This window comes from Megascapheus bottae, chromosome 6 (assembly GCF_031878675.1).
Source record: "Megascapheus bottae isolate mThoBot1 chromosome 6, mThoBot2.hap1, whole genome shotgun sequence".
Classification (NCBI taxonomy): domain Eukaryota; kingdom Metazoa; phylum Chordata; class Mammalia; order Rodentia; family Geomyidae; genus Megascapheus; species Megascapheus bottae.
The window spans coordinates 26,092,375-26,117,164 of NC_143514.1; the positions used below are offsets into that span (position 1 = coordinate 26,092,375).

Sequence of the window (24,790 nt, forward strand, 5' to 3'; positions counted from 1 at the left end):
ACTACTACGGAAGGCAGTATGGTGATTCCTCAAAAAGACTAAACATAGAGCCCCCCTACTACCCAGCAATTCCACTCCTTAGCATTTATCCAAATGTCCAGAAACAAGGACATACTAAAGCCACTAGCACAATGATGTTCATTGCAGCATTATTTACTATAGCTAAAATATGGAACCAACCCAGGTGCCCCTCAGTAGATGATTGGATCACAAAGATGTGGTATTTATACAGAATGGAATTCTATCCTGCCCACAGAAAGAATGACACTGTCACATTTATAAAGAAATGGAAAGACAGAAAAATCACATTAAGTGAAGTAAGCCAGACCCAAAGGAACATAGGCTCAATAGTTTCCCTCATTTGTAATTAGTACATATCTAGGACTCTCCTAGCAGAAGATTACAACAGCTCAAAACCTAGGTATCTAAGGTCATATAGATGAGACTAAATGAAAGGAACTGTAGGTTATGGAAACAAGAATTTATATCGTGTGATTGCTGTTCTTAATGTACTGTTATTTCTCTTCTCTTTTTTTGCCCTTATGGTTAATCTCATATTGTTACTGTATCTGACTTTGTCACCTGGTATATTGTATATATGTATATTTGAAATAGGAAAAGGAAGGGGGAGAAACTATGATTGGGAGGGGATAGAGGGGAAATGAAGACAAAAACATGAGAGGGGGTATTAATTTGTGATAAGTAATGCACCTACCACCTGATGAATGCAACTGTAACCCCTCTATACATTATTGCAAAAAGTTTCTATTTTAGACCCCACTGGCTGTACAGGGTGATCTTCTACCACACTGTGGTTCAGGATATAATAATCACTTTGGATGAAACACTTTTCCTTCCAAATTCTCCTCCTTTCATTCCATCAGGTACTAATGGAGTGGCTAGTGGTGTTTTGGAGATTTTTGTTAGAAGGATTCTCAGATGGGATAAAATTATTTTTACTGTAATTGAGAATAAGTTCTGAATTTTTCAAGAAAATATAATAAAATTACTGACTTCTGAGTTGAATATAGATGAGGAAGATGACTTACAGAGTAAAACTCTAGGTAAAAATGATGGAAATTTCAGATTATTAAAGATAATAGAAAAAATAAACTAAAAATATTCAAAATATTTAATGAAGAAAACTAAATTTAAAAAAATGTATAGAACAAAACAAAGCATTTAAATGGGCAAAAAAAGGGGGTCGGGAGTTTGGCCTAGTGGTAAAGTGCTTGCCTAGCATGCACGAAGGCCTGGGTTTGACTCCTCAGTACCACATACATAGAAAAGGTTATATATAAGTGGCACTGTGACACAAGTAGTAGACCTCTAGCCTTGAGAAAGCCCAAGGACAGTGCTCAGATCCCGAGCTCATGCCTAAGATTGGCCAAAAAAGAAAAAAAAGGGGGCAAAAAACTTCAAACTGTAGTAGATTCTTTGACTATTACACAAATCTAATTAATGAAGATAATATGAACATTTTAGCTAAGGATGTAAAAATCTAACAATGAGTGGCTGGCAGCATAGCTTAGTGGCATGCGCAAAGCCCTAGATTTGATTTGTCAGTACCACATACTAAAAAAAGCTGGAAGTGGCATTATGGCTCAAGTGGCAGAGCACTACCCTTGGGCAAAATTGTAAAATTGTCCAAGGACAGTGCCCAGGCCTTGAGTTCAAGCCCAAGGACAGGCAAAAAAAAAAAAAAAAAAAAAAACCATGACAAATATACATAAACCTTAGAATAGCCAGTAAAACAATAAAGACAAATAACCAACAAATAATTGGTAACTCAAAAAATTTTTATTGTATCTTATTATCAGGGTAATTCAAAAATTATTTATTTAGTTAGTTGTCGGTCTTCAGGCTTGAACTATGGAGCTGGGTTCTGTCCCTGAGCTCGTCAGCTCAAGGTTAGCACTTTCCCACTTGAGCCACAGCACCACTTTCGGTTTTCCAGCAGTTAATTGGAGATAAGAGTCTAAGAGACTGGACTTGCGTAACCAGGCTGACTTTGAACCACAATCCTCGGATCTCAGCCTCCTAAGTAGCTAGGATTATAGGTGTGAGCCACCAGTGCCCATTACTTCAGATTAGATACTGACAAGAAAACTTGAAATTCCTAGATTTTAATTAATTAATTTATTTATTTTGGTCGTGGAGCTTGAATTCAGGGTTTGGGCACTGTCCCTGACTGAGTTCTTTTATTCAAGACTAGCCCTCCACCACTTTCAGCCACAGCTCTATTTTCGGGTTTTGGAGATAAGAGTCTCAGGAGGACTTTTCTGTCTGGTCTGGCTTCAAACTGAGATCCTTGGATCTTAGCTTCCTGAGTTGATAGAATTACAGGGTAAGCCACGGGCAGCTGCCACAAATCCCTGAATTTCTTACGTCATGTATGAAAGAAACCTGCCAGGTTCTAGCATATAATACTAACTCTTCAAACACACCCACACCCACACCCACACCCCCCGACACATACAGCAAGAAGCAAAAAGGTCCGGCAAGTATACTCCAATATGCTACAATTTTTATTTTCATTTATTAAGAGGACATGTTTTAGATTTACTTAAGAACTATTTTTCACATGGCTCTTATACATACAAAGATGAAAAAAACAGGCCAGGTACAGCGACTCATGTCATTATCCCAAATACTTGTTGGAGGCTGAGATTTGGAGGGTTGTAGTTTGGGGTCATTCCAGTTCAAAAGTTAGTCAAATCCTTACCATAACCTAATGGAGTATGCTGGCAAAATTCTGTACTCCAACTTTTATAGGAGGGTCGAGATCTGCCTGGGCAAAACACATGAGACCATAACAAAAGCAAAAAGGAGTAAAAGTATAGTTCAACCATAAATTCCTGAGTTCAATCCCAGTAACTTCAGAAAAGAAAAGAAAAAAATGGTTAAGAAATTCTTAAAGCTCATTATTGGGTTTTTATATGAAAAATATGGCATACATACATACATGTGTATGTATGTACAGGTAGATATACATATATGGTTTCTCTCTTTTTTAAAAACTTTATAAATAATCCAAGTGATCTTATGACTAAATGATAAGTGAATATCTCCCAGAGATAGAAAGACTGATGGGACTCTCCTCTTGCTTAAAGGTGTTTCAACTACAGTAGATAGTAACCCTAACTTAAGTGGAGCACATTGTAATTACTAATTGGAACCAAGAGTAGGATGGTGTGAACAGGTGAACAGGTGAGTGGTGACTAAAGGAATCATGTTGTAGAGTACACACCAGTTCACTTAGTATCTTTCCATTCCCCTGTAAATAGTAGAAAAGGATGGAAAGCTACAAATATATTTTGTTCTATTTGTTTTAGTTGTAAATCAAGTTCTAAGTTCTATTTTATTATTTTTAAGTAGCTGTACAAAAAAGTTGCCATTCAAATAAGCAGTTTATGAATATAATGCATATTGGTTAATATCATCCCTTTCAACATTCTCATCCATCCCTCTCAGCTACCCCTTCTCTCATTTTTAATTATTTTTACTGCACTCCTCCTTTTGTTCTACAACCCCTTTTTATTCCCCTGATCTTGACCTTGACCTTCATAAGTATCCATTTCCTGTTTATTTTTGATTTAGCCTTTCTAAGGAATTACATTCTTTGTTGTCTCTCCTGAATCTACTGTATTTCTGTTAAAACATTTGTATATATTTGCATGCCTCCCAAAATATTTACTTATATGTGTTTATTAACTAATTCTAGCTTCCACAATTGAGAGGAAACATGTAACCTTTGTCCCTCTTTTATTCAATGCACTTGTATAATATTTGAATGTAGTTTCTGGCGAAAGGCTTATCCTGAACAAAATGTTTCCCGGAAGCAGTATTTCAATGATGTGCTGCTCTAGCTTTTCAACAGTGACTAAGAAAGGAGTGAGGCAGAGCCATAGAAAGAGAAGGAGAAAGAGACATCAATCTAATGGCTCCATCTGAGGTCCAGGATATTGCAATGCTTAAGTCCATTCTCACTCCCTGAGCTTTCAGATTACTTCAGGTAAGTATTTCCATTTGTTTTAATGTTTGGGTGTGCATGTATGTTGCTGTTACTATCTTCATTATTGTCTTGAGACAGGTTCTGGAGAGAGTCCAGGCGGGCCTTGTATTCAAGATTCAGCTCTCCATTGCCAGGATTATAAGCATGAACTACCTCCCATACCCAGACTCCTTTCTGTTTTAATCAGCTTGAATTGGGCCTCTGTCTCTTAGAACAGAAACAAACTCACTAAATTCACATACCAGAAAGAAATTCTAGATTATTCTATGCTTTACATATATCAACCACTTCCTATAATATCTGAACTTATTTTTATGAACTGATAGGTAATAAGAGATTTATAAGAAAATTTAGTAACTAATTATGAGTAAGAAACAGGAACACTGCAAAGTGTCACAAATGGCAGTAAAATTTTCAAATCATTATATTCTAGAAAGTTTGCTAATAACATATACTATGCCAATAAAACATAGTGATCCCTAAAAGAATAAATACAAAAAAAAACAAAACAAAAAACCATAGTGATCCCTGAGCTTGCCTGAGGACAGTCTTAGATTTTCCTGCCTTGGTCACTGGCATTATCCTCCAAAGGTCAATGACCTCCATGGCAGCTGCTGTTCTATTCTTGCTGCTGTCCTCAGTTCTGCTTTGGACTCAGAGGTGTCACTGCCATTTTTTTTCCTTTGTGTTCTCTCACTTTACACCTCTATATTAGGTAATCAAAGAGTGGTGGTAGCCTTGCACTTGTTTCTTGAATTATGAGTTTTCTTTTCTTAACCAGCAATATCACTAATACCTCAGAATATTTGCATCAACTCCATTTTTATGCTTATACTTCCAAAAATAACACAATTTTTGAAAAATAATAATTGTGAATTCTACTATTGCAAATAATACTAAAGGCACTCTTGGCTACTCTCTCTCTTACCTGCATTCTTCTTCTCTGCTCCCAAAAAGTAATCATTATTCTAATTTTGCCTATAGCCTTCAATTTTGTTTTTTTTTACAGTTGCTTATACACAATTACACAGAAAAATATGCTGTTGGGGGCCAGGAGTTTGGCCTACTGGTAGAGTGCCTGCCTAGTGCCTGCCTAGCAAGCATGAAGAGTGAGATCCGATTTCTGGGTACCACATACATAGAAAAGGCCAGAAATGGTGCTATGGCTCAAGTGGTTAGAGCTCTAGCCTTAAGAAAGTCCAAGGACAGTTTTTAGGCCATGAGCTCAAGCCCTGGGACTAGCAATTTTTTTTAATGTACTATTGTGTGTGTGTGTGTGTGTGTGTGTATATGCATATGCATACACAAATGAGTACATAGCCTTTCATGAGTTGTTTTTAAAATTCAGAATATCTCATCCATTTCTCTGTTGATGGATTTCTACCCTATTTCCCATTTCCATTATTACAAGTAATTTGAAAATGTACACATGTTCCTCTTATTCTCTGTGTGTGTTAATATGAAGTTAAAATGAAGTAGAAACTTCATTTGTTCTAATGTCATTACTGACCTCAAACTGTGATTTCTTTCTTTTCCTTCACACAAGTATCAGTCTACCATTACAGGCTACAGTAATATCTATAGAGCTCTTAGCAATTAAGTCATTTTCAACAGTTTTATTAAGCTATAAGTTACACAGCATAAAATCCACCCATATTATGTGTATGTCAGTGATTTTTTTCAGCATGCATATTATGGTTCATTAGACACTCATGTTTGAGTTCCTACATTACGTCAAGACATAATAATAAATATTGAGTTCATGAGCTGGGGATCAGTGGCTCAAATCGCTATTTGGGAGGCTGAGAACTGAGGACTGAGATTCGAAGCCAGCCCTAGCAGTATGTCAATGACTTTAAATTATTGTATTTATTACAAGAGCTGTACAGAGGGGCTCTTATTTAACATGTCAATTCACATGTACAATGAATTCTGATCAGTATGACCCCTTCCATTATCTCATCTATCTCATTCGCCCATCCCCTCAAGTTTCCCAGTTCCAGTTTTCACATATACTTAGAACTTTATGACTATATTCAGTAGTGCTTTTTGTATTCATGTCTCCCTTCCTCTTAGATATCACATTCTTCAGTCAAAATGAACTTCAGCTTCCTGATATTCATCCCAACCCTGTACATAACACTTTAGTCAATTTGATTATATATATATATGATTCCGTATGTGTGTTTTTATATATGTTTATAATTTGAGTCTAACTTTCACACATGACAGAAAACAAGTGTCCTTTGCCTCTGAGCCCGACTTTTCTCAATGTAACTATTTTTCAGATCCACAAAAGAATGGACAAGGAACAGCAGGCTGACCAAAAGAAAACAGGTAATTTTAAAATTAAACTTGCAGAGTTCTGCAAAGGTTACCACTATTTAATTTCAGAATACTTTTTTCTTCATCACCCCTCAAAGAAATCTCAAGCTTATCTGTAGTCACTCTCTATTCCATCTCCCTTGGAAACCCCCAATCTATTTGTCCCTCCAGATTTGTCTTTCTTTTTCATCTATGGACTGTGTGTCTCATTTATTCCATTTAGCAAAATTTTGAGGTCAATCCAAACTGTAGCATACCTTAATAACATTTCTTTTTATTGTGACATTGTATTCCATTTAACTAATAAATTACACTGTTTATCTAGCTGTGTCGTGGATATGCTTCTATGGGTCTTAATGTATAAATTCTGTGGATATATGATTTTATTTTTCTTGAATATGTTCTCTTTTTTGGTGGGAGGGCAGTCCTGGTGCTTGAAACTCAGGGCCTGAGCACTGTCCCTGGGCTTTCTCAAGGATAGAGTTCTACCAATTGAGCCACAGCACCACTTCTGGCTTTTTCTATATATGTGGTACTGAGGAATTGAACCCCAGTCTTCATGCATGCTAGGCAAGCACTCTACCACTAAGCCAAACTCCAGGCCTCTTGCATATGTTCTTAGAAGTGCTTGATGGACATGGTAATTTGGTGTTTCACATTTTGAGAAGCTGAAGTTTCCAAAGATGTTAAATCATTTCATATTTCCACCAGCAATGTGTGAGATTTTCAATTTCTTTATATTATTACACAAACTTTCTATTATCAAAAAATAAAGACAAAAGATGCCTATCAAGGAGGTTCTTTGGTCCCATTTTATACCCATTTCCAGTTTCAAATGATATATTTTCTCAGGTGCAATACCTCAATTTCTACACAGTGTGTATGCCTGTCAGGACAGTGTGCACTTTGACCAATGTTTGTTAATCCAGCAAAAATAAAAACACCTTATTTTAACTCACATTCTAGTAACACTACAATGAATTGTATTTTCATATATCAAGCAACTAAACTCAATTTTCAGTAATTTATCTACTTGTTTTTACTGTATTTTTCATTCCTGTCTTATTTTTGTCTTTTTTATAGCTTGGAAAATATTTACTAATTCTACTTCATGATTGACAATACTTCCTACTAATCTTTATTCTTAGGGAATTATGAACATTATCTTTCAGAGTTCTTCCATGTCAAAGTATTTCTCTGTACTATCAGTAAGTATTAGGTATCTTGATTCATGAGTATAACTGTTTAACTGTACAAGAGTATTTTCCAATAGTTTTCTGGGAACTCAATAAAATACACTAATAAGATTTTTAGCTGACTTTTCTGTGAAAATATAAAAATTAGGGCCTACTAGAATAGTTGTGAATGGTAAAACAAAAACTAACACCTAAGAAGAAAATAAGTGTATTAGATGAGTGACATGATCAAATAGATGAGGAGAGTGAAAATCTGGTTAAGGTAGTTACCAGCGGGGGCAAGACAGACACAGTTGAGAAGCAATCCTCTTAGACTTTGTATACCATGAGTTCATAATTATCTTCCAATACTCATGACAATGTCACCAAATGAACAGCCATCACTAAATCACTATATTCTCCATTTCACTATTGCCATTTAATCTCCTCACTTTGAATCAAGCACATAAATCCCACTGACAATATTCATTTATTGTTAAGACATTGTTTTTGACACAAGAAAATGCTGAGCCAAGCGTGGTACTATTGTAATACTAGTTACTTGGGAAGCAAAGAAAAGAGGATTGAAGCCAACTGGGGTAAAAAGTTAGTGAGTTTTTTTTATCACAAAGCAACAAGCTACATCTATGCCTACAATTCTAACTACATCAAAGGCAGAGGTAGGAAGACTGAAGTTCTTGAATGGGTCCAAATGCAAAACTCTTATCTGAAACAACTAAAAGCAAAAAGTCTGGGGGATGGGGGTTGTCTCAAGTGGTAGAAAGTCTGCCTAACAAGCATAAGTACTCAATTAAACCCCTACTATTACCAAAATAGAAAAAAAAAAAGTAAAGATATTTCCGGCCTGAAGCTCAAGTACAGAATGGAAGTATATAAATGCTTAGTGGTAGAGTGCTTGTCTACAATGCATAAGGCCCTGGGTTCAACTTCCAATACCTCAAAATTTTAAAGTATCAAACATAAACTAAAAAATCTTCAAAATTACTAGAAAATCTGGAGATTAAAATTAAAATAACTGAAATTATATCAAGAAATTTGATATATACATATAATGGTATTCCATTACAATGAAATGGGAAAAAGACATATTGGCTGAAAAACTATCTGGAACAAAAATGAAAGGCATCAAGCTGCAAATCTGAAAAGCTGCAAATAGTAATCAGAGGGAATAAAATCATGCAGGCATTTTATTGTAAAAGTGCTAAAAAAAAAAAAGAGGAAATCATAAAAAGCAATGAAAGGGAGAAGACATCTTACCTGGGAAGAGGGAAGAGGAGGAGGAGATGAAAGAGGAAGGTGATGACACTCAAGATTCATTATATATAGGACTACTCATATATAGGTTAACATGAAATTCCTTGTACAACTAATTCATGAGAAGAGGAGGAGGAGGAGGAACCAAAATTGAGAGTAACAACTGGTTTCTCAGTAGAATGGCAAATAAAATATGATAAAACATCCTCAGCATGTTTAAAGAAAATAACTTTCACACAGAATTCTATCCACAATACATATCACTGAAAAATCATGATAAAAGCTGAACATAGGGGAACATGCCTGTAATTCTAACACTTGGAAAGCTGAGACATGAAGACAGTGACTTCAAGGCTAACCTAGACTACAGCATGAGATCTTTTCTCCCAACAAACAAAAAAGTGATGATAATGAATATATAACTCCTCATTTTACAAAACAGACATAATTATTCTGAAAGTTATCTTCATTAAAAGAAATATAGATCAGTGGCATAGTACTTGCTCAACACAGAAAAGGCTCTGGATTCAATTCTAGGCAAAGAACAATCATAATAATACAAGATGATGTCTTAAACACAGGCAAAGTTAAAAGACATGAAACATATACACACACACAATCTGAAAGGACTTGGCCAATGAGATTGGACATATCTAGCAATCTCTAAAATTAAATTTTATCATACACTAAGTCAAGGAAAAGCACTAAAAGGTCTGGAACTATAAAAACACTGTGTGTATGTGTGTGTGTTTATGTGTGTGTATGTGTAACTATCAAGCAAATGAAGAGAAGGTGTGCAATACTAAAAACTGATTATCTGATTAATTACAAACAAGATAGAATAAGTAAATCAAACACTACAAATAATAAAAGCAGACAAAACCGAATGTAAGTAAATATTCAAAACTATGGCATCCAGATGCTAACAAAGTAAATGCAAATCTAACTATATTAATATCTGATTTGTTTTATAAGAATAAGGGATAATGAATAATAATAAAAGAAAATAATCATATATATGCATCTAAAAACAATGCAAATGACAGTGGCTGAAACCTATAAAACTAGTTGGGAGGTAGAGACTGACAGAATTGTGGTTCAAGGTCAGCAAGCATAAAAGTAAATGAAACTCTAAGAGGTTGATGTGGTAGTATCCTGTCTATTACCTGAGCTGTAACAGGAAGTGTAATGTAAGTAAATAGAGGCTCGTGTCTACTCAGGCAGAATTTGAGGTCTGATCTCAAAAACAGACAGTATACAAAAAGAGTGGAGATAGCTGAGTGGTAAGAGAATCTGCCTTGTAGTATAAGGCCTGAATTTAAGCTAAGTACCAGCCCTCAAAGAAAAAAACAACACACTGAAAAAACAAACTTGAGCCAGGTGCGGTGGCTCCAGAGGCTGAGGTCTGAGGATCAAGATTCAAAGCTAGCCTGGGCACAAATGGACCTGAGACTTATCTTCAATTAACCCCAAGAAAATGGGAAGTGGGGTCTGGCTAAAGGGTAAGGCGGGTAAGCCTAGGGCTGAAGAGCTCAGGGACAACGCCCAGGCCCAGGAGTAGGGCAGTAGCCTTGCGCTGAAGAGCTCAGGGACAGCGGCCAGGCCCAGAGTATCAAGCCACATGACCCACAAAGAAAAAAAAAATTAAAGATTGAAAGGAAAAAAACACAAAATTATAGTAAGAAACTTTAAATACTTGCTATAACTATGAAAATGGTAAAAAGTAAATAGGAAAAGGAATAATAATAAATAACACTAATCCCCAAAACAACCAAAGTTGCCATAACATATAAAATATGTTGGGGACAGGGAGAGGGAGAGAACACTGCAGGCACAAAAGCAGAATACACATAATCAATGGAATGTGGGATCACGTTGTAACTTTACAACTACATGGGGAGCCACAGAACAAGTCTCAACACATTTTAAAGGATTGAACATCATTCCAAATACATTCACATCATAGGTCAGGTATGGCTCAAGTGGTACAATGCCAACCTTCAGGGAAAAAGTCAAGAAACAAATAAGAGGCCCAGAATTAAAGTCTCAGTACAGGCAAGAGTGTACACACACACGCGCGCGCACACACACACACACACACACACACACACCAAAAACTATGAATGCTGATTCAATCACAATTTTTAAGAGAAAAAAAGAGACATTCAATGGTCAATACAGGTATGAAAACCTCATCACTCTCAATCATCTATGATATACAAATTTAAATCAGTATTTTTTTTGCCAGAAAAGGTACGATTAGAAATACGAAAAACACCTAATTTGGGAAGGATTATAGGGCAATGAAAACCCTGATGCACTTCTGTTTGGAACAGATTCACCTGCTCTGAAAATCTACTAGGCAGCATTTCTCAAAGCCATATACTATATAATCCAGAAATCTAGTAATCAATTTGATTTCAACTTAAATATACCACTCCCTTTCTTCCACCCTCTGTCTCTTTCCTTCCCTCTCTTCCTTCTCTTCCTCTTTTCTTTCCCATACACTTCCATACACATGCAGAAATACATACATGCACGTAACATTTTGCTGTATTTAAATAATGACATATCTATGAAAATTAATGAACTACTGCTAACGAAAAAACACAGTTGTCACAATATTTGAGTGAAATAAAGCAGGCACAAAGGAACAGATAATATTGTATCTTTTAAAATTTAGTAATGAATGGAAGCAAGGAACATTTGGAGATATCAGCAAAATAATTTGTTGGTATGAGTATTTGTTACATGCTTGATTATTAGAAGGTACATTAGAGCATGGAGATGAAAACAAACAAAAGATTTATTTCCTCCTCTCTTCTGTGGTGTTAGCTTTTACCCAGACACATCCTTCCTGATCAGTCAATTGAGTAGGCCACATATACTGCAAAAAAATAAAATAAAAGTCAGTACACATTTGTTCATGAAAGATAAAATGAGTATGTATGTCAAATAGCAAACTGAAAATTAAGGGTGAAAAGGTATATAGTTTTAAAATAAAATGGGAGATAAAAAGAATATGCACAGTTTGTTCCTACTTATCATTTTTATTTAGGAGGCTCAGATTGTTGGAAATGCATTTCAAAGCCAGCTTGGGCAAAAAAAAATAATAAAGTTCTGAAGACACCTTTTCAAATAAAGAGCTGGACAGTGGTGTTTATCTCTTATCTTAGCTACAGAAATCCTATCATAGGTGTATCAAACCCAGGTATACACCTGGGTTATATGTCTAGGCAAGAAAGCGAGACCCTATTTCAAAAGTCAGGTGGCAAAAAATCAGGCCTGAAAGTGTGGCTCAGAGGAAGGAAAATTTGCTTAGAAAAAGCAAGGCCCTAAAATCAAATTGAAAGAAGAAAGGGAGGGAAAGAGGGAGAGAGGGATAAAAAGAGAAACAAAAAGAGAAAAAGGAAAGGATGTGAGAAGAGACAGTAGGGGAGAAGAGAGAAGAGGGAGGAGGACTCCTAAGAAAGAAAGAAGGGCTAGGAAACAAAGCAATAATGGAGGGATGGCTTTTCATGCGATGTGGTAATTTAAAAAACTTGACCAACGATCTCTTTTATCTTCTAGTGAATATGGACTCTAGTTAACACAGCTTTAATAAATAAGATGCAGAAGATGTAATTGACTCTAGAAGGTCAGTCAGAAAAGGTGATAGCTTCCCCAATGTCACTTACTTCCTTGGAATTCATCCAACCAAGTTGCCCAAGCCATATGCAGAAGTATGCACAAGTATTACAACTTACAATCTACAACTTGTATCAACAAGAGACAGGTAAATTAGCAAATCTTTAGGTGATTCTAGTTCCCAGCCTTTGAGCTACAGCAGATGCCAAATAGACCAGAAATAAGCTCTCTGCTGAGCTCTGTCTAAATTGCACTTTCATAAACAAAATAAATGTTGTAAGCTAGTAAATGTAGGGGTGGGTGTAGAAGCTTCTCTATTACAGGAAACAAAGAAGAGAAAGTTAAAATACAGTAGGTGTAATGATTGATAGAAGTTAAAGGGATTCCCACAGGGATAGCTTTTATTTCCCTTTTGATGTATGAGGCCTTATCATTTAGAATGACAGAGTAGAGAAGTTAGAGGGAAGAACAAAGAACATAAGACTGAGCCAATCAGAGGAGTATGGTCCAATTGTCAAATCATGTTGACAGCCAATTTGACATGATAATGAGTTTACAGTGCACTTCTGTGAGGCTTTCTCCAGCACTGACTGATTAGCTCTTGACTGAAAGTAATGAGAATGTGGCTAGCTGAATTTATCAGAATTGAACCGAACTGATGCATGATACAATATATGATAAAATAAGTACATGCAAAGGACTTGGGGAACCCCAAAATCTTAACTAGTTGAGAAAGAAATAAAACTAGGAACCAATGGCTCAAGCCTGAGATCCTAGCTACTTAGGAGGAAGAGATCTGAGGATTCCAGTTCAAAACTAGCCCCAGTAAAGTCTTGAACAAATGGTTAGCCAGTCTGGTTAACTGCTTATTTCTAATTGACCAGTAAAAAGCTGCAACTGACAAATGAGGGAGACTATTGGGCCTATGTTCCTTTGAGTCTGGCTTACTTCACTTAATATGATTTTTTTCAGTAGTCTCCCTCATTTGTCATAATCAGTAGAAACCTTGGGCTCTCCTAGCAGAGATTCACAATAGAACAAAATCTGGAGACATAAGGCCAAATAGTACGACACTAAATGTAAGGACCTCCAGGATAAGGAAACAAAAGCCATATAATGGTGATTGTTGTCCTTAATGTACTATGTTATCTCTCATCTCTTCTGCCATCCCTTGTTTATCTCATATTGTTACAATATTTCACCTTGTTATCTGATATATTTTATATGTGCTTCATTGGCTATTTGAAATTGGATAAGGAAGGGGGAAATCAAAATAAGCGGGGGGAGGGTTGGAGGGAAATGGGGACCATGTCATGAGAAAGGCTATCAATGTTTGTGAAGTTATGCACCTCTATCTGGTGAATATAATGTAACCCTTCTATTAATCACAATAAAAAATATTTTTTTTAAAAAGCTGCAAGTGGAGTTGTGGCTCAAGTGGTAGAGCTAAGCAAGAGCTTAATGCCCTGAATTCAAACCATAGCGTGTGTGTCTGGGGGGTAATGGATGTCTGGATAAGATAGGGATGTGTTATTCTCCTCACAATGTCTTCTCTTTTTGCATTACTTTTTAAAAGTTTCCATCATAATGCATGCACGCATGCGTGTGTGCGTGTGAGTGTGTGTGTGTGTGTGTCGGGGGGGTAATGGATGTCTGGATAAGAAGTTGTGATGAATAATTATGATGGAAACATTTAAAAAGTAATGCAAAAAGAGAAGACACTGTGAGAATAACACATACCCTGGTGATTCTTGAGCAGATAACTAAGGTTCTTAGTGAACTAGATATCTGAAATGAAGTACTGAGAAGGTAAATGGAGGAATATGGTCACAGAACTGAGGAGCAAAGCTCATAGAGGGAAGATCAATATACAATTTGAAGCCTGAATATTGAAAAACACCGAGAGCCAAATATTACATTTTCTGATGAATGAGAAGGAGCAGAAGATTGGCAAATGTCAGCTACAAGAATAAGGCAGAACACTGTCACTCAGTTGAATGACAGGAATCTCAAATGACAGGTTTCTCAAAAGGTAAGCAGCATAATAGGTTTTCCTAATCTAATGTCTTCCTACTTTCCTAAGCGCAGTCTCTTCCTCCCAATTATTAAGTGCTGTAATTCTGATATGTTAAATCGAACAATTATGTTCTAAAAAGAGAAGGAAATAAGTATTTTCTAATCAGGTAAAACAGCTATTTTCTCCACAAAGTTAATGCATCTCAGAAAAAGTTCTTCCAGCAAGGTAAGCAGAATGTGATTAATACTTTTGAAATAGGGTTTACCCTGGTACCAGTGGCTCAAACCTACAACTACTCTAGAGGCTGACATCTATGGATCACAGTTCAAAGCCATTTCTAACCAGAAAATCCATCATACTCTTATCCCCAATTAACACCAAAACAAAAAATAAAAATAGTTAAGATGTGGAGATGTGATTCAAGTGCTGGAGCACCAGATTTGAGCAAAGAAAAAGCTCGGGGGCAATGCTCAGATCTTGACTTCAAGCCTAGAACCTGAACAAAATAAATAAATAGGGCACAATTTCTGTATCCACTAACGTATACATGATACTAGCGTCCACCACGACTTGAGCTGGGCACTGTAGTAAATTCTTTACACACCACATCAAATCATTACAGTTCATAATATGTAGTGGATGATACAGCTGGGAAAACAATGCAGCACAACTACAATTTCAGATGTGAACATTTCTGGAATGGAGTTTCCATCTCAGGTTTATTCTTATATAAACTCCTATGTTACATTTTCACTCTAGGGTGGATCTGAGTCACATAATACATATGTATCATAATATGCTTTATCATAAATAGCAGTTAAGCATCTGTCTCTCAGTTTAAGAACAGAAATTAAGCCATATTTTAATTTGCAGCTGTGCTCTAGCACAGTGCTGGTTTAAAGTAGACATGCATAAGTACTGATGAGTTGCTTAGTGATCTCACAACTACAGTCCATAGAACAGAAAGACTGTAACTACAGCTACTCAGAAAGCAGAGATAGGAGGATTTCAGTTCAAGGCAACCAAGACAAAAAGTGACATTCTATCTCAAAAATAGCCCACAAAAACAGCCCATAAGCATGGCAGAACACACCTATAATCCTAACCATTTGGTAGGCAGAGGCAGAAGAATCACAGTCCAAAGTTGACAAAAAGGAAGAGACATTATCCGAAAAACAAACTACAGTAAAAAGTACTGGGCATGGCTCAAGTGCAAGTGTGAGACCCTGAGTTAAATTCCCAGTAACATGTGTTTGCAGCTCCCACTCACCCACCCATCCACACAGAGGGAAAGGAATGAGAGCCTAAAGTGAAACAACATTTTTTGCAAAAATTAACCTTTTATCTCATTTTATCACTCATACTCAACTAGTAAACAAAACTGGTATTAAAGGAGCTAAATTATCAACATGGCCGGCCTTTATAACTGAAGCTGTATTGACATGTTATCTACAATCTGTGGCTTACAACAGCCTCCACATGCTCTACAGTAATCTACTTATGAAGCATGTAGTACAGAAACTGAATACTCCTGGCATAAAGTAGGCCCATAAACTGCTTACATTTCAAGATTTTTCTTCAACTTTTTGAGTATAAACTCCACATGGAAGAATTAAGTTTGTCACAGATTTAAAGGCTTCAACAGTTGCCTTATAAGAAAATGAAAGTTTCAGAAGTCACCAGCGTCAACACCTGAATTGCAGGTAATAGTGAATATAACATTAAACCATGGCCATAAAATCTGAATTTACACCTTGTTACAGCAAATCAAATAGAAGATGTGGCCTCTACACCGTGTTTTCTAAGACAGACTAATTTCAATTAGGCAACTGCATCAATTTAGTTAACACATTTGTCTTTTAAAAAAATGAAGATTTAATTTATAAAGTTATCTATGGAGAATTATTAAATCTACTTTATAACTGAAAAGTGAAAACAAAATATCACAGAAAACATCCAACATTCTATTTCATGCAAGATTCTGATAACTGTGTTTTAACTTATCTAAACCCTTTATTTCTCTATGAGCGACATGCAAATATTAACTCATTATATGCCATACCATACACTAAAAATACAACGAAAACCAACTTATCTTTACCTCGATATCAAGGTAAAGTATTACTTAGAATAACAATAATAATAATAATAATGAACTTCCATATTAGCAAGATCAAATTTAAAAAAACTTCCTAAAAGAATAACTTTTAAAAGAAAGACTACGTATTCAAAATAATGTAGTGCTATAGATAATAGTCTTGTAAGATATACTGTTTCATTTCATCAATTAAACAAAATATCAAAATTGGTTATGGTTAACCCTTCTGGCTAATAGTATCTTAGCAGCTATCCTGGATTAACTAGTAAGCCATGGCTTACTTTTTTAAGCTGGCTTTCATGTCTCTTAATTATCCTGCTTCCAGCAACGCATAACAATCTGCCTACATACTAAGTGGAGGGCCTGATCAGAACAGGACTGATGACTTCTGAATATGAAATGATCTTCTACAATAGGTAACACTGCACACAAAGAATCATTAAATCATGGGACTTAATTTAAGTAAGGTAGTATGTATATAGCATTAAAGCATATCCATCAGTTTCAATTTTTTTTTAACTCAAGGAAAATGATTCCCAAGTACTGTTGCCAATCTCTGCACCAGATTATCCTTTAAAAGCAAGTCTGGCAAGCCACACACTAAAGCTCACACCTGTAATCAAGTTATTCATGAGGCAGAAATCAAGACTATTTTGAGGGCAGACCAAGCAAAAAAAAGTTTGAGACGCTCCCCTCTCATCGTTTCTCAACCAATAAAAAGCTGATGTGGTGCAGTCCAGGTTGCATAGGGCATAACCTCAAAATCCTATTTTAAAAATAACCAAAACAAGTAGGACTTGGAGGCATGGTTCAAGTGGCAAAGTGCTTGACAAGTTTAAAAAAAAAAACCCAAGTTCAAATTCCCATACTACTAGGGGGAAGAAAGCTTTTAAAATTTTATATATATATATATATATATATATATATATGATGAGATCACTGAATTCATTACTCAGCAACATTCAATTTATAGAAAAGTTGAATGAACGTTTAAACACAGACATTCAGTATTAAAACTGTACCTGACTTTGTTATCTGATATATATATACTTTTTTTGTTTATTTGAAATAGGAAAGGGTAGGGGGGAAAACAAGCTGATTGGGAAGGGGTGGGGGAAGGAAATGGGCACAAAAACATGAGAATGTGTGAGAAGTAATACACCCACTACCTGACGAATGTAACTGTAACCCCTCTACAAAATTATCCCAACAATAAAAAACTATAAAATTATAATTTTATCACAAACCCAAAAGAAATTTACCTTTGTCATTAACATTATAGAGTATAAACACATTATTAAAATAAAATAATTTGTTCACTAAGTTTATGTCTAGTTATCAAAAAGAAATGTTGAGGAATTATAAGAAAATGTAAATTCAGAATTTTGTGGGGGTCTATAAACACTTGTGAGGATCCACAAATTACAAAAATACAGGAAAGCTCTCATTTTTATTACATGCAAAGACAGCTATTTTCTAAACTTATGGTTGTCCAACAACAATGGAAGTTAAAAATTCAGTTCTTCAGGGGCATGGTCACATTCCAAGTCATCAAGTGCTGCATGTGGCTAACTATGCACAACAGAGAGTAAGGAACATTTTCAGCATCACAGAAAGCTGGAATGGATAGCACTATGTTCAACCAGGGTAAAATAAAATGGGAAGTTCTAAATACTTATAAAATAGTAGTACAAGTTCGATTAATAATTTGAAGGCTAGCTATTTAACAGGAAGGAATGCTAAACATTTCGAAAAGATCAAAAACAAATAACAGTGAAGATTTTAAGTATGTAAATTAATTTAATATGGTTAAGTTGAAATTGTACCATGTTGAATGTGAAGGTTTCTAAGATAATTTAATGTTTGAACCTCATTTTACAATGAAACAATTCACTTGAAGAATGGTACAGGGAAAACTATTCTTTCTTATTAGATACATCCAAATAATTATTATTGAAAAAGTGTCACCAAAATAATAATGAAATGAAACAAGGTCTATGTTATTCTCTATCTCTTTTACACTGGATACAAAGACCTAACATACTGTTAGGATCCTAGGCTTTGGAATCTGCCTAAATTCAAATACTGGTCCTGGATTTACTCACTGAGCAACTTTAAAAAACCATTTAAGTTGTTTGAGTCTCTAATTCCTCATCATAAAATGAGTAATAAGTGAACTGCTTCCTAGAGTGAAAAAGATTATGTAAATGCATACATGCAAAACATTTGAGAAAACTTGGCATGTAATAATCCTCAAGGAAGAAAAAAAGTCAATTGTTCAGAAACTAACAAAGAATCAATAATCCAACTGACAAATGAACAAATGAACTAAGTAAAGACTTCTCAGGGGAAAAAAAAAGTAAAAAATGGCCAAGAGACATGAAGAAATACTCAACACCTCTGACCATAAAAAAAGAAATGCAAATCAAAAGAACACTGAGATTCCACCTCACCTTAGTTAGAATGGCTCCATCAAGAAAATAAACAACTGATGATGGCAAGATGTAGGGGAAAGGAACCCTAATATACTCCTGGTAGTTATGTAAATTTCTTAAACCACTGTGGAAAGCAGTGGTTAAAAAAAAAAAAACTAAGAAGGAACTACCGAATAATTCAGCAAAACCACTCTTGGGTATTAAAAAGATTACAAGTAAAGCCCCTTGCACAGCCATGCTGTTTGCGGCAGTACTCAACAAAGCTATGGTATGGAAACAGCCTAGATGTCCCCCAGTGGACAAAGGTATCCAGAAAGTGTGGTATATGTACCCAATAGAATCTTACTCATCAATTGGAGGAAGAATGCTATTACATCATTTTCAAAGAAATGAATAGACTTTAAAATATTACGTTGGAGCTGGGAGTTTGGCCTACTCATAGAGCGCTTGCCTAGTATCCACAAAGACCTGGGTATGATTCCTCGGCTGTGGCTCAAGTGGCAGAGTGCTAGTTTTGAGGAAAAAGCCCAATGACAGTGCTCAGGCCCTGAGTTCAAGCCCCAGGACTAGCACAAAAAAAATAACAATAAATAAATAAAATATTATGTTAAGTGAAGTCAGGCTCAGAGAGACGAAGGAAGGATGTTTTCTCTAATATGTAGAAACTAATTTATAAATGTATAAACAAACACATACACAAGTTTCTATAAGTATATACAAATGTATTAACCAAAGTATGGTATTTGCAGGGGAGAATTCAAATACTATAATTCCTTAGAAAAACTAAGGAAACTGTTACCTAAAAGGATGGGAGGAGGTAAAATGAGAGGGGGGGTAAACAAATGAAGAAGGAAAAGTGGGAGAAGATGTAGTCTTAATATTTAATACTTATGAAACTGAGAAAACTGAGGGCAGGGGTTGGGTTGGGAGGGATGGAGAGAATGATGAAAGGAGTAATATAGATCAAAATGCACTGTACTTATGAACTTGTTGAATAGTAACCCCTTTGTACAATTACTTAAAATTTAGGGCCAGGAGTTTGGTCTAGTGGTAGAGTGCATGCCTAGCATGCATGAAGACCCAAGGTTTGATTTCTCGGTACCACATACATAGAAAAAGCTGGAAGTGGTGCTGCGGCTCAAGTGATAGAGCTCTAACAAGTCTTTAGAAAGCTCAAGGACAGTGCTCTGACATTGAGTTCAAGCCCCAGGACCGCACACACACACACACACACACACATGCATATATATTTAAATGATAGTTGTTTAGGAACTTGCATCTTCTTACTGAATTTAATGTATAAATGACTTTCTCTGATCAGTTTCCTCTGGTCTTCACATTCAAAAACCACTATATAACCATTAGACCACAGGTTAATTTTATTCTTACAGTCATGGAAGATTCCATATCCAAATTCCTGCAGCACCTCTAACCATAGTCCTCAATATCTTTACCATAAGTGTGTAATACAAATTTCTGTAAGAACCCTATAGCTATATTTTTCTCATTGTTTTGCTGTAATACATATATAGTTATAGTTATAGTTATGTGATATACAGAGTGGCTCTAGTTACCTAAGTCAGATAATGAGTACATTTCCTTTTGAATTGTCACCCCTCCCTCACTCTCTCCCTGTTTTTCCCTCTCATCCCTACGCACACGCTGTATGGTTCATTTTCAACATAGGGTCTAGTGTGTATCACTGCTCCATTTGTTCACCTTTTGTCCTACTCTTTCTGTGCTCCCCTTATCCTCTCCAAAACAGATAAAATTACAAATGAGGGCAGGAGCGAAGTCTAGTGGTAGAGAGCTCGCCTAGCATGCATGAAGCTCTGGGTTCGATTCCTCAGTACCACATACACAGAAAAAGCTGGAAATGGCACTGTGCCTCAAGTGTCAGAGCACTAGCCTTGAGCAAAAGTGTCCAAGGATAGTGCTGAGTTCAAGCCCCAGGGCTGGCAAAAAAAAAAAAATTACAAACGAGACAAAGGTAACCTGTAGCTATATTTCTAAAAGGAAACGAAAGAATATGCCAGGTTAAGAGATGTGGCATGTGCTTTAGTGTTGATGATTCTGAGTGAAGAAAAGTTAGGCACTTACTCAAAGTAAGGCAATTTTAGATGAGAAAAGTTTAAAATGTCCCAGAAAATTGTATCCTCACTTTAATTTTTTTGAAGTTTAGACACTATGTTAGTAGACCTTTAAATAAATATTCAAATTTTGAAAGGCATTCATTTTCAGAAGCAATTTTGAAAAGAAACTCATAGAATGACTACATTCAAATTTCGAAAAAACTTATTTTCAGAATTTTGAAAAGAAACACATACAGTAGGTATGCAATACAGATGATTATTATTTCATTAAGTTTTGAAACATAGCCATATAACTTCTTAGTTCAACAGAGAAAAACGAAGTATCCAAATTAATACTGCCTCTACAAACTGTGGAGATGAGAATGGAGTCTCCCTGGCTTTAAGGTCTTATCTGAGAAAGTATTTATTCTATGACTAAAGGGATAGGTTTAGCCAGGTACTGTGGCTCATGCCTATAATCCTAGTTATTCAGGAAACTGAGATCCAGAAGATCCTAAGTCAAAGTCAGGTAGGCAAAACAATCTCCAAAATAACCAGCAAAAAGCAGAGTTGGAAGCATAGCTCAAATGGTAGAGAGCAATAACCAGGCATGAGCAAGAGCAGATAGTCAGATTTTAACTGAGTACAATATAAGCATCTGATAATCAAACTCCATTTAACCTTTACTCTTAACTTCTTTCTTCAAAGCATTTTTACTTACATGGTCCCCAGTTAATACCACAATATTAACTTTAATATTTTGAAACTTTAATATTTTGAAAGTACATATCTTAGTAATTAGCGATGCAAATAGAGCCAGGTCATCAGATCCATTCCTTACTCTGTTATAATTAATGATATGATCTCAACTCTGGCTTATTTGGAGGTTTTGGAATGGAATGACTGAACAGGCTGATCTCTAAGATCACTTGTTATTTCTAAAAGTTTATTCCACATATCTACTGTAGTTTAAGGAAATACATTCAAACTAAAATAAGAAACAAAATTCAGGAGCTAATTGTTTTTTTTTAAAAAATACACACGTCTTGATGTTCTAATAAGAGTGACTCTTTTATTAAGCTTTCAAACATAAAGCCATTCTTTGTTCACTACAACGGAACATAGACACAAGACTGATAACATTGCTCCAAATGAAACTACAGGTGCTAATCAACACATGCTATTTCAAATGATGTCCCCTGTGAAATAGTAACTGCTCAACTCTTTGTCACTTTACAACATTCTGGTTATTATAATGACCTTTCAGTTTTCATCAGTTAACTTACATAAAAAGCTGGATAACATCTTTAGGAAATAAACTGTCACATTTAAAAATCTGGAAAGAATTTTCCTAGAAATTATTTAACTATGTTTATGCAGGCATTTAAAGTTTCCACTCTTTTCTATGAGTTGAAGAATAACAGTGTCTAGCGAAAAACTAGACAGAAATATATAAACCAAGTCATGCTATCATTAAAATACAAACATTATACAGGAACACTTGATGAAAACCACTGATATGATTCAATTATCAAACACTTTGTAACACAATTAGCAGTAAGTCTTTAATAGAACTTAATCAAGGAAACTAACAATTGGTAAGATACAAATAATTTTTCATACTTTCTGTATTCCTTCTATTTCTGTACAGTGTCTTATTACATATGGGCAATTTAAAAAAGAGAATGTAAGTTCTTTTTAAACTCAACATAGCACATAGAACTGTATGTTCATTAAAAAGTTTGCATGTCAGTTCATCATGCTTTCCCGGAACTCCTGAAATTTAACACCAAAACGTTATTGTTGAAACAGAAATCATATAATTTTATCTCACTATTTATAGGGCATAAAATGAGTAAAATCCTTTTAAGACAATTCTACCTATTCATTCATAAAAGGAAAAAAAGGCTCTTTTCCTCAAGATAACGTATAAAGTTAGTCTAAGTCTTCTATTACAAACAGAAGTCTGAAAGGGGAGTTTTGAAACGATCAAGGCCAAGTACTGGACTGTCTTTACTACTGGGGAGAACAAATAGTAAACAATGTTACTCTTATGAATCATAAGAACTTTACACACAAAAAAAGCCATTTTCTTTACACAACCCATTCTGCTACGTCTGCATGTGTATGTTCCTATATAAAGAACAGTCCATTTTAAATGACTTTATGTTGTTATTGTTGTGCTATTTGGCTCAAAGTGTTCCCTCTCAGGATTCAACCGTGTTCCAGAAAGTACGTAGACTCCCAGAGATCTTCAAGTTTCTACAGACATTGTAGCAGATTGCTGGAAGTCCAGAGGAAAGGCAAGCCGGCCTCACTTTTCTCTCTGGTGCATCAAGTTGCCATTGGGGTTTATGTTTCCCACTCCTAATCGGAAGAGGTGAAGGAGCTCTGACCCTCAGGATCCACCTTACCTGCGGAGCGCCACACTAGCTGCCCCTCACCTAGTGCTAAGTCAGGGTTGGGCTCGAGAGACCCAGGGAAAAGGAGCCAACCAGATCTGGTCCACAAGCACTACCTGTAGCTTCCTAACACAGGATCGGGGTGCTGGTGGGGAACCAGGGGTGCGAAAAAACACCGGAGACTTCTTTGCCCGGACCATATTTGGGGATGTGTTCCAGATTGTGTGCGGTCCTCCAAGCTCCAGTGAGAAAGGGAATCTCAGGGACCGCGGCGCCTCCCCCCCCCCCCCGGCCCCCCCGCGCCTCTCTCCATCCCGCCCGCCCTGGGCACGCGGCCCTGACCCGGAGGCCCGGGCCGGGGGCCGGGGCGGGGGGCGGAGGAGGAGAAGGAAGAGGAGGAGGGAGGCAGCTGGTCCCCGGGGGTGGGGGGGGGGGGGCCTGGAGCTGCTCCCGATGGCCGCGGCTAGGCCTGGACCATGCCCGCGGCCTCCCGGCGACCCAGGCTGGGGATCAGGCCCGCAGCGCCCCACGCGCCAAGAGGGGGCCCAGCCCCGGCCGCGGCCCCGGCCCAAGCCTTGCACTCACCGCTCTCCACCTCGCTGCCTTTCTTGGCGGTCGCCGCGTTGCCCATGGCTGGGGCGCTGCTCCGAGGGGTCAGGGAGGGGAAGGGGAGGGGGGGCTGGGCTGTCCCCGCCGCACCACAGTCCGCGGCAACTCCCGCTTGGGCTCCCGTCAGGGCAGCGAGTGCGCCCCCACGCCGGTGCCAGCGGTCCGGGCGGGAAGATCGGCGGGGTGTGGGGATCGGGGTCCGCGAAGTCCCCGGTAGCGGGTTCTGGCGGCGGCGGCGGCGGCGGCGGCAAGGAGCGGACACTCCCCCTTCTCCCGGCCCGTCCTCCCTGCGCGTCCCCGGCAGCCGCACTCCGCGAGCTCGGCCTTAGCCCGCGGAGGGTGGCGGGCGCGCGCTCGCGCCGGAAGTGACGTCGCGCGAGACCCCGCAGGCCGGCGCGCGCACGCGCGCGGTGGGTCCTGGCTGTGCCGGCCGGGCGGAGGCGTCTGGGCAGTCCCCCTCCGGTGCATGCCCGCCTGGCGCTGCTGCGAGGCCCCTCCTGCACCGGCAAGGCCGGCGCCATGGAAACCGTTAGCTTAGAAGAACGCAGGATCCCCGCGTTCCCGTGTGCTGGAGTGGGCTGGTGGCTGCTGGCGTGGTGACCCCCTGCCGCCTTCCGCCTACGTCCTCGGGTCCGTGGACCTCAGGCCCAGCCTTGGGCCTGGGCCCCTGGAAATGCCTGGTGTCCAGGCAGGAGGGGATCCCGGCTGGGCGTTCTCTGATGCCATCAAACTCGACTCGC

The 24,790-nt window shown here is 37.6% G+C and overlaps 1 protein-coding gene across 1 annotated transcript in view; it reads right to left on the reverse strand.

Moving 5' to 3' along the window:
• The window catches only part of Prkacb (protein kinase cAMP-activated catalytic subunit beta), a 110,865-nt gene extending 86,499 nt beyond the window's left edge, over positions 1 to 24,366 (reverse strand). The window contains exon 1 of the mRNA XM_090334530.1: positions 24,027 to 24,366. Coding sequence (XP_090190656.1) covers positions 24,027 to 24,072 — 46 coding nt within the window. The 5' untranslated portion in view covers positions 24,073 to 24,366. The remainder of the gene's footprint in view (positions 1 to 24,026) is intronic.
• Between the last annotated feature and the right edge of the window lie 424 nt (positions 24,367 to 24,790).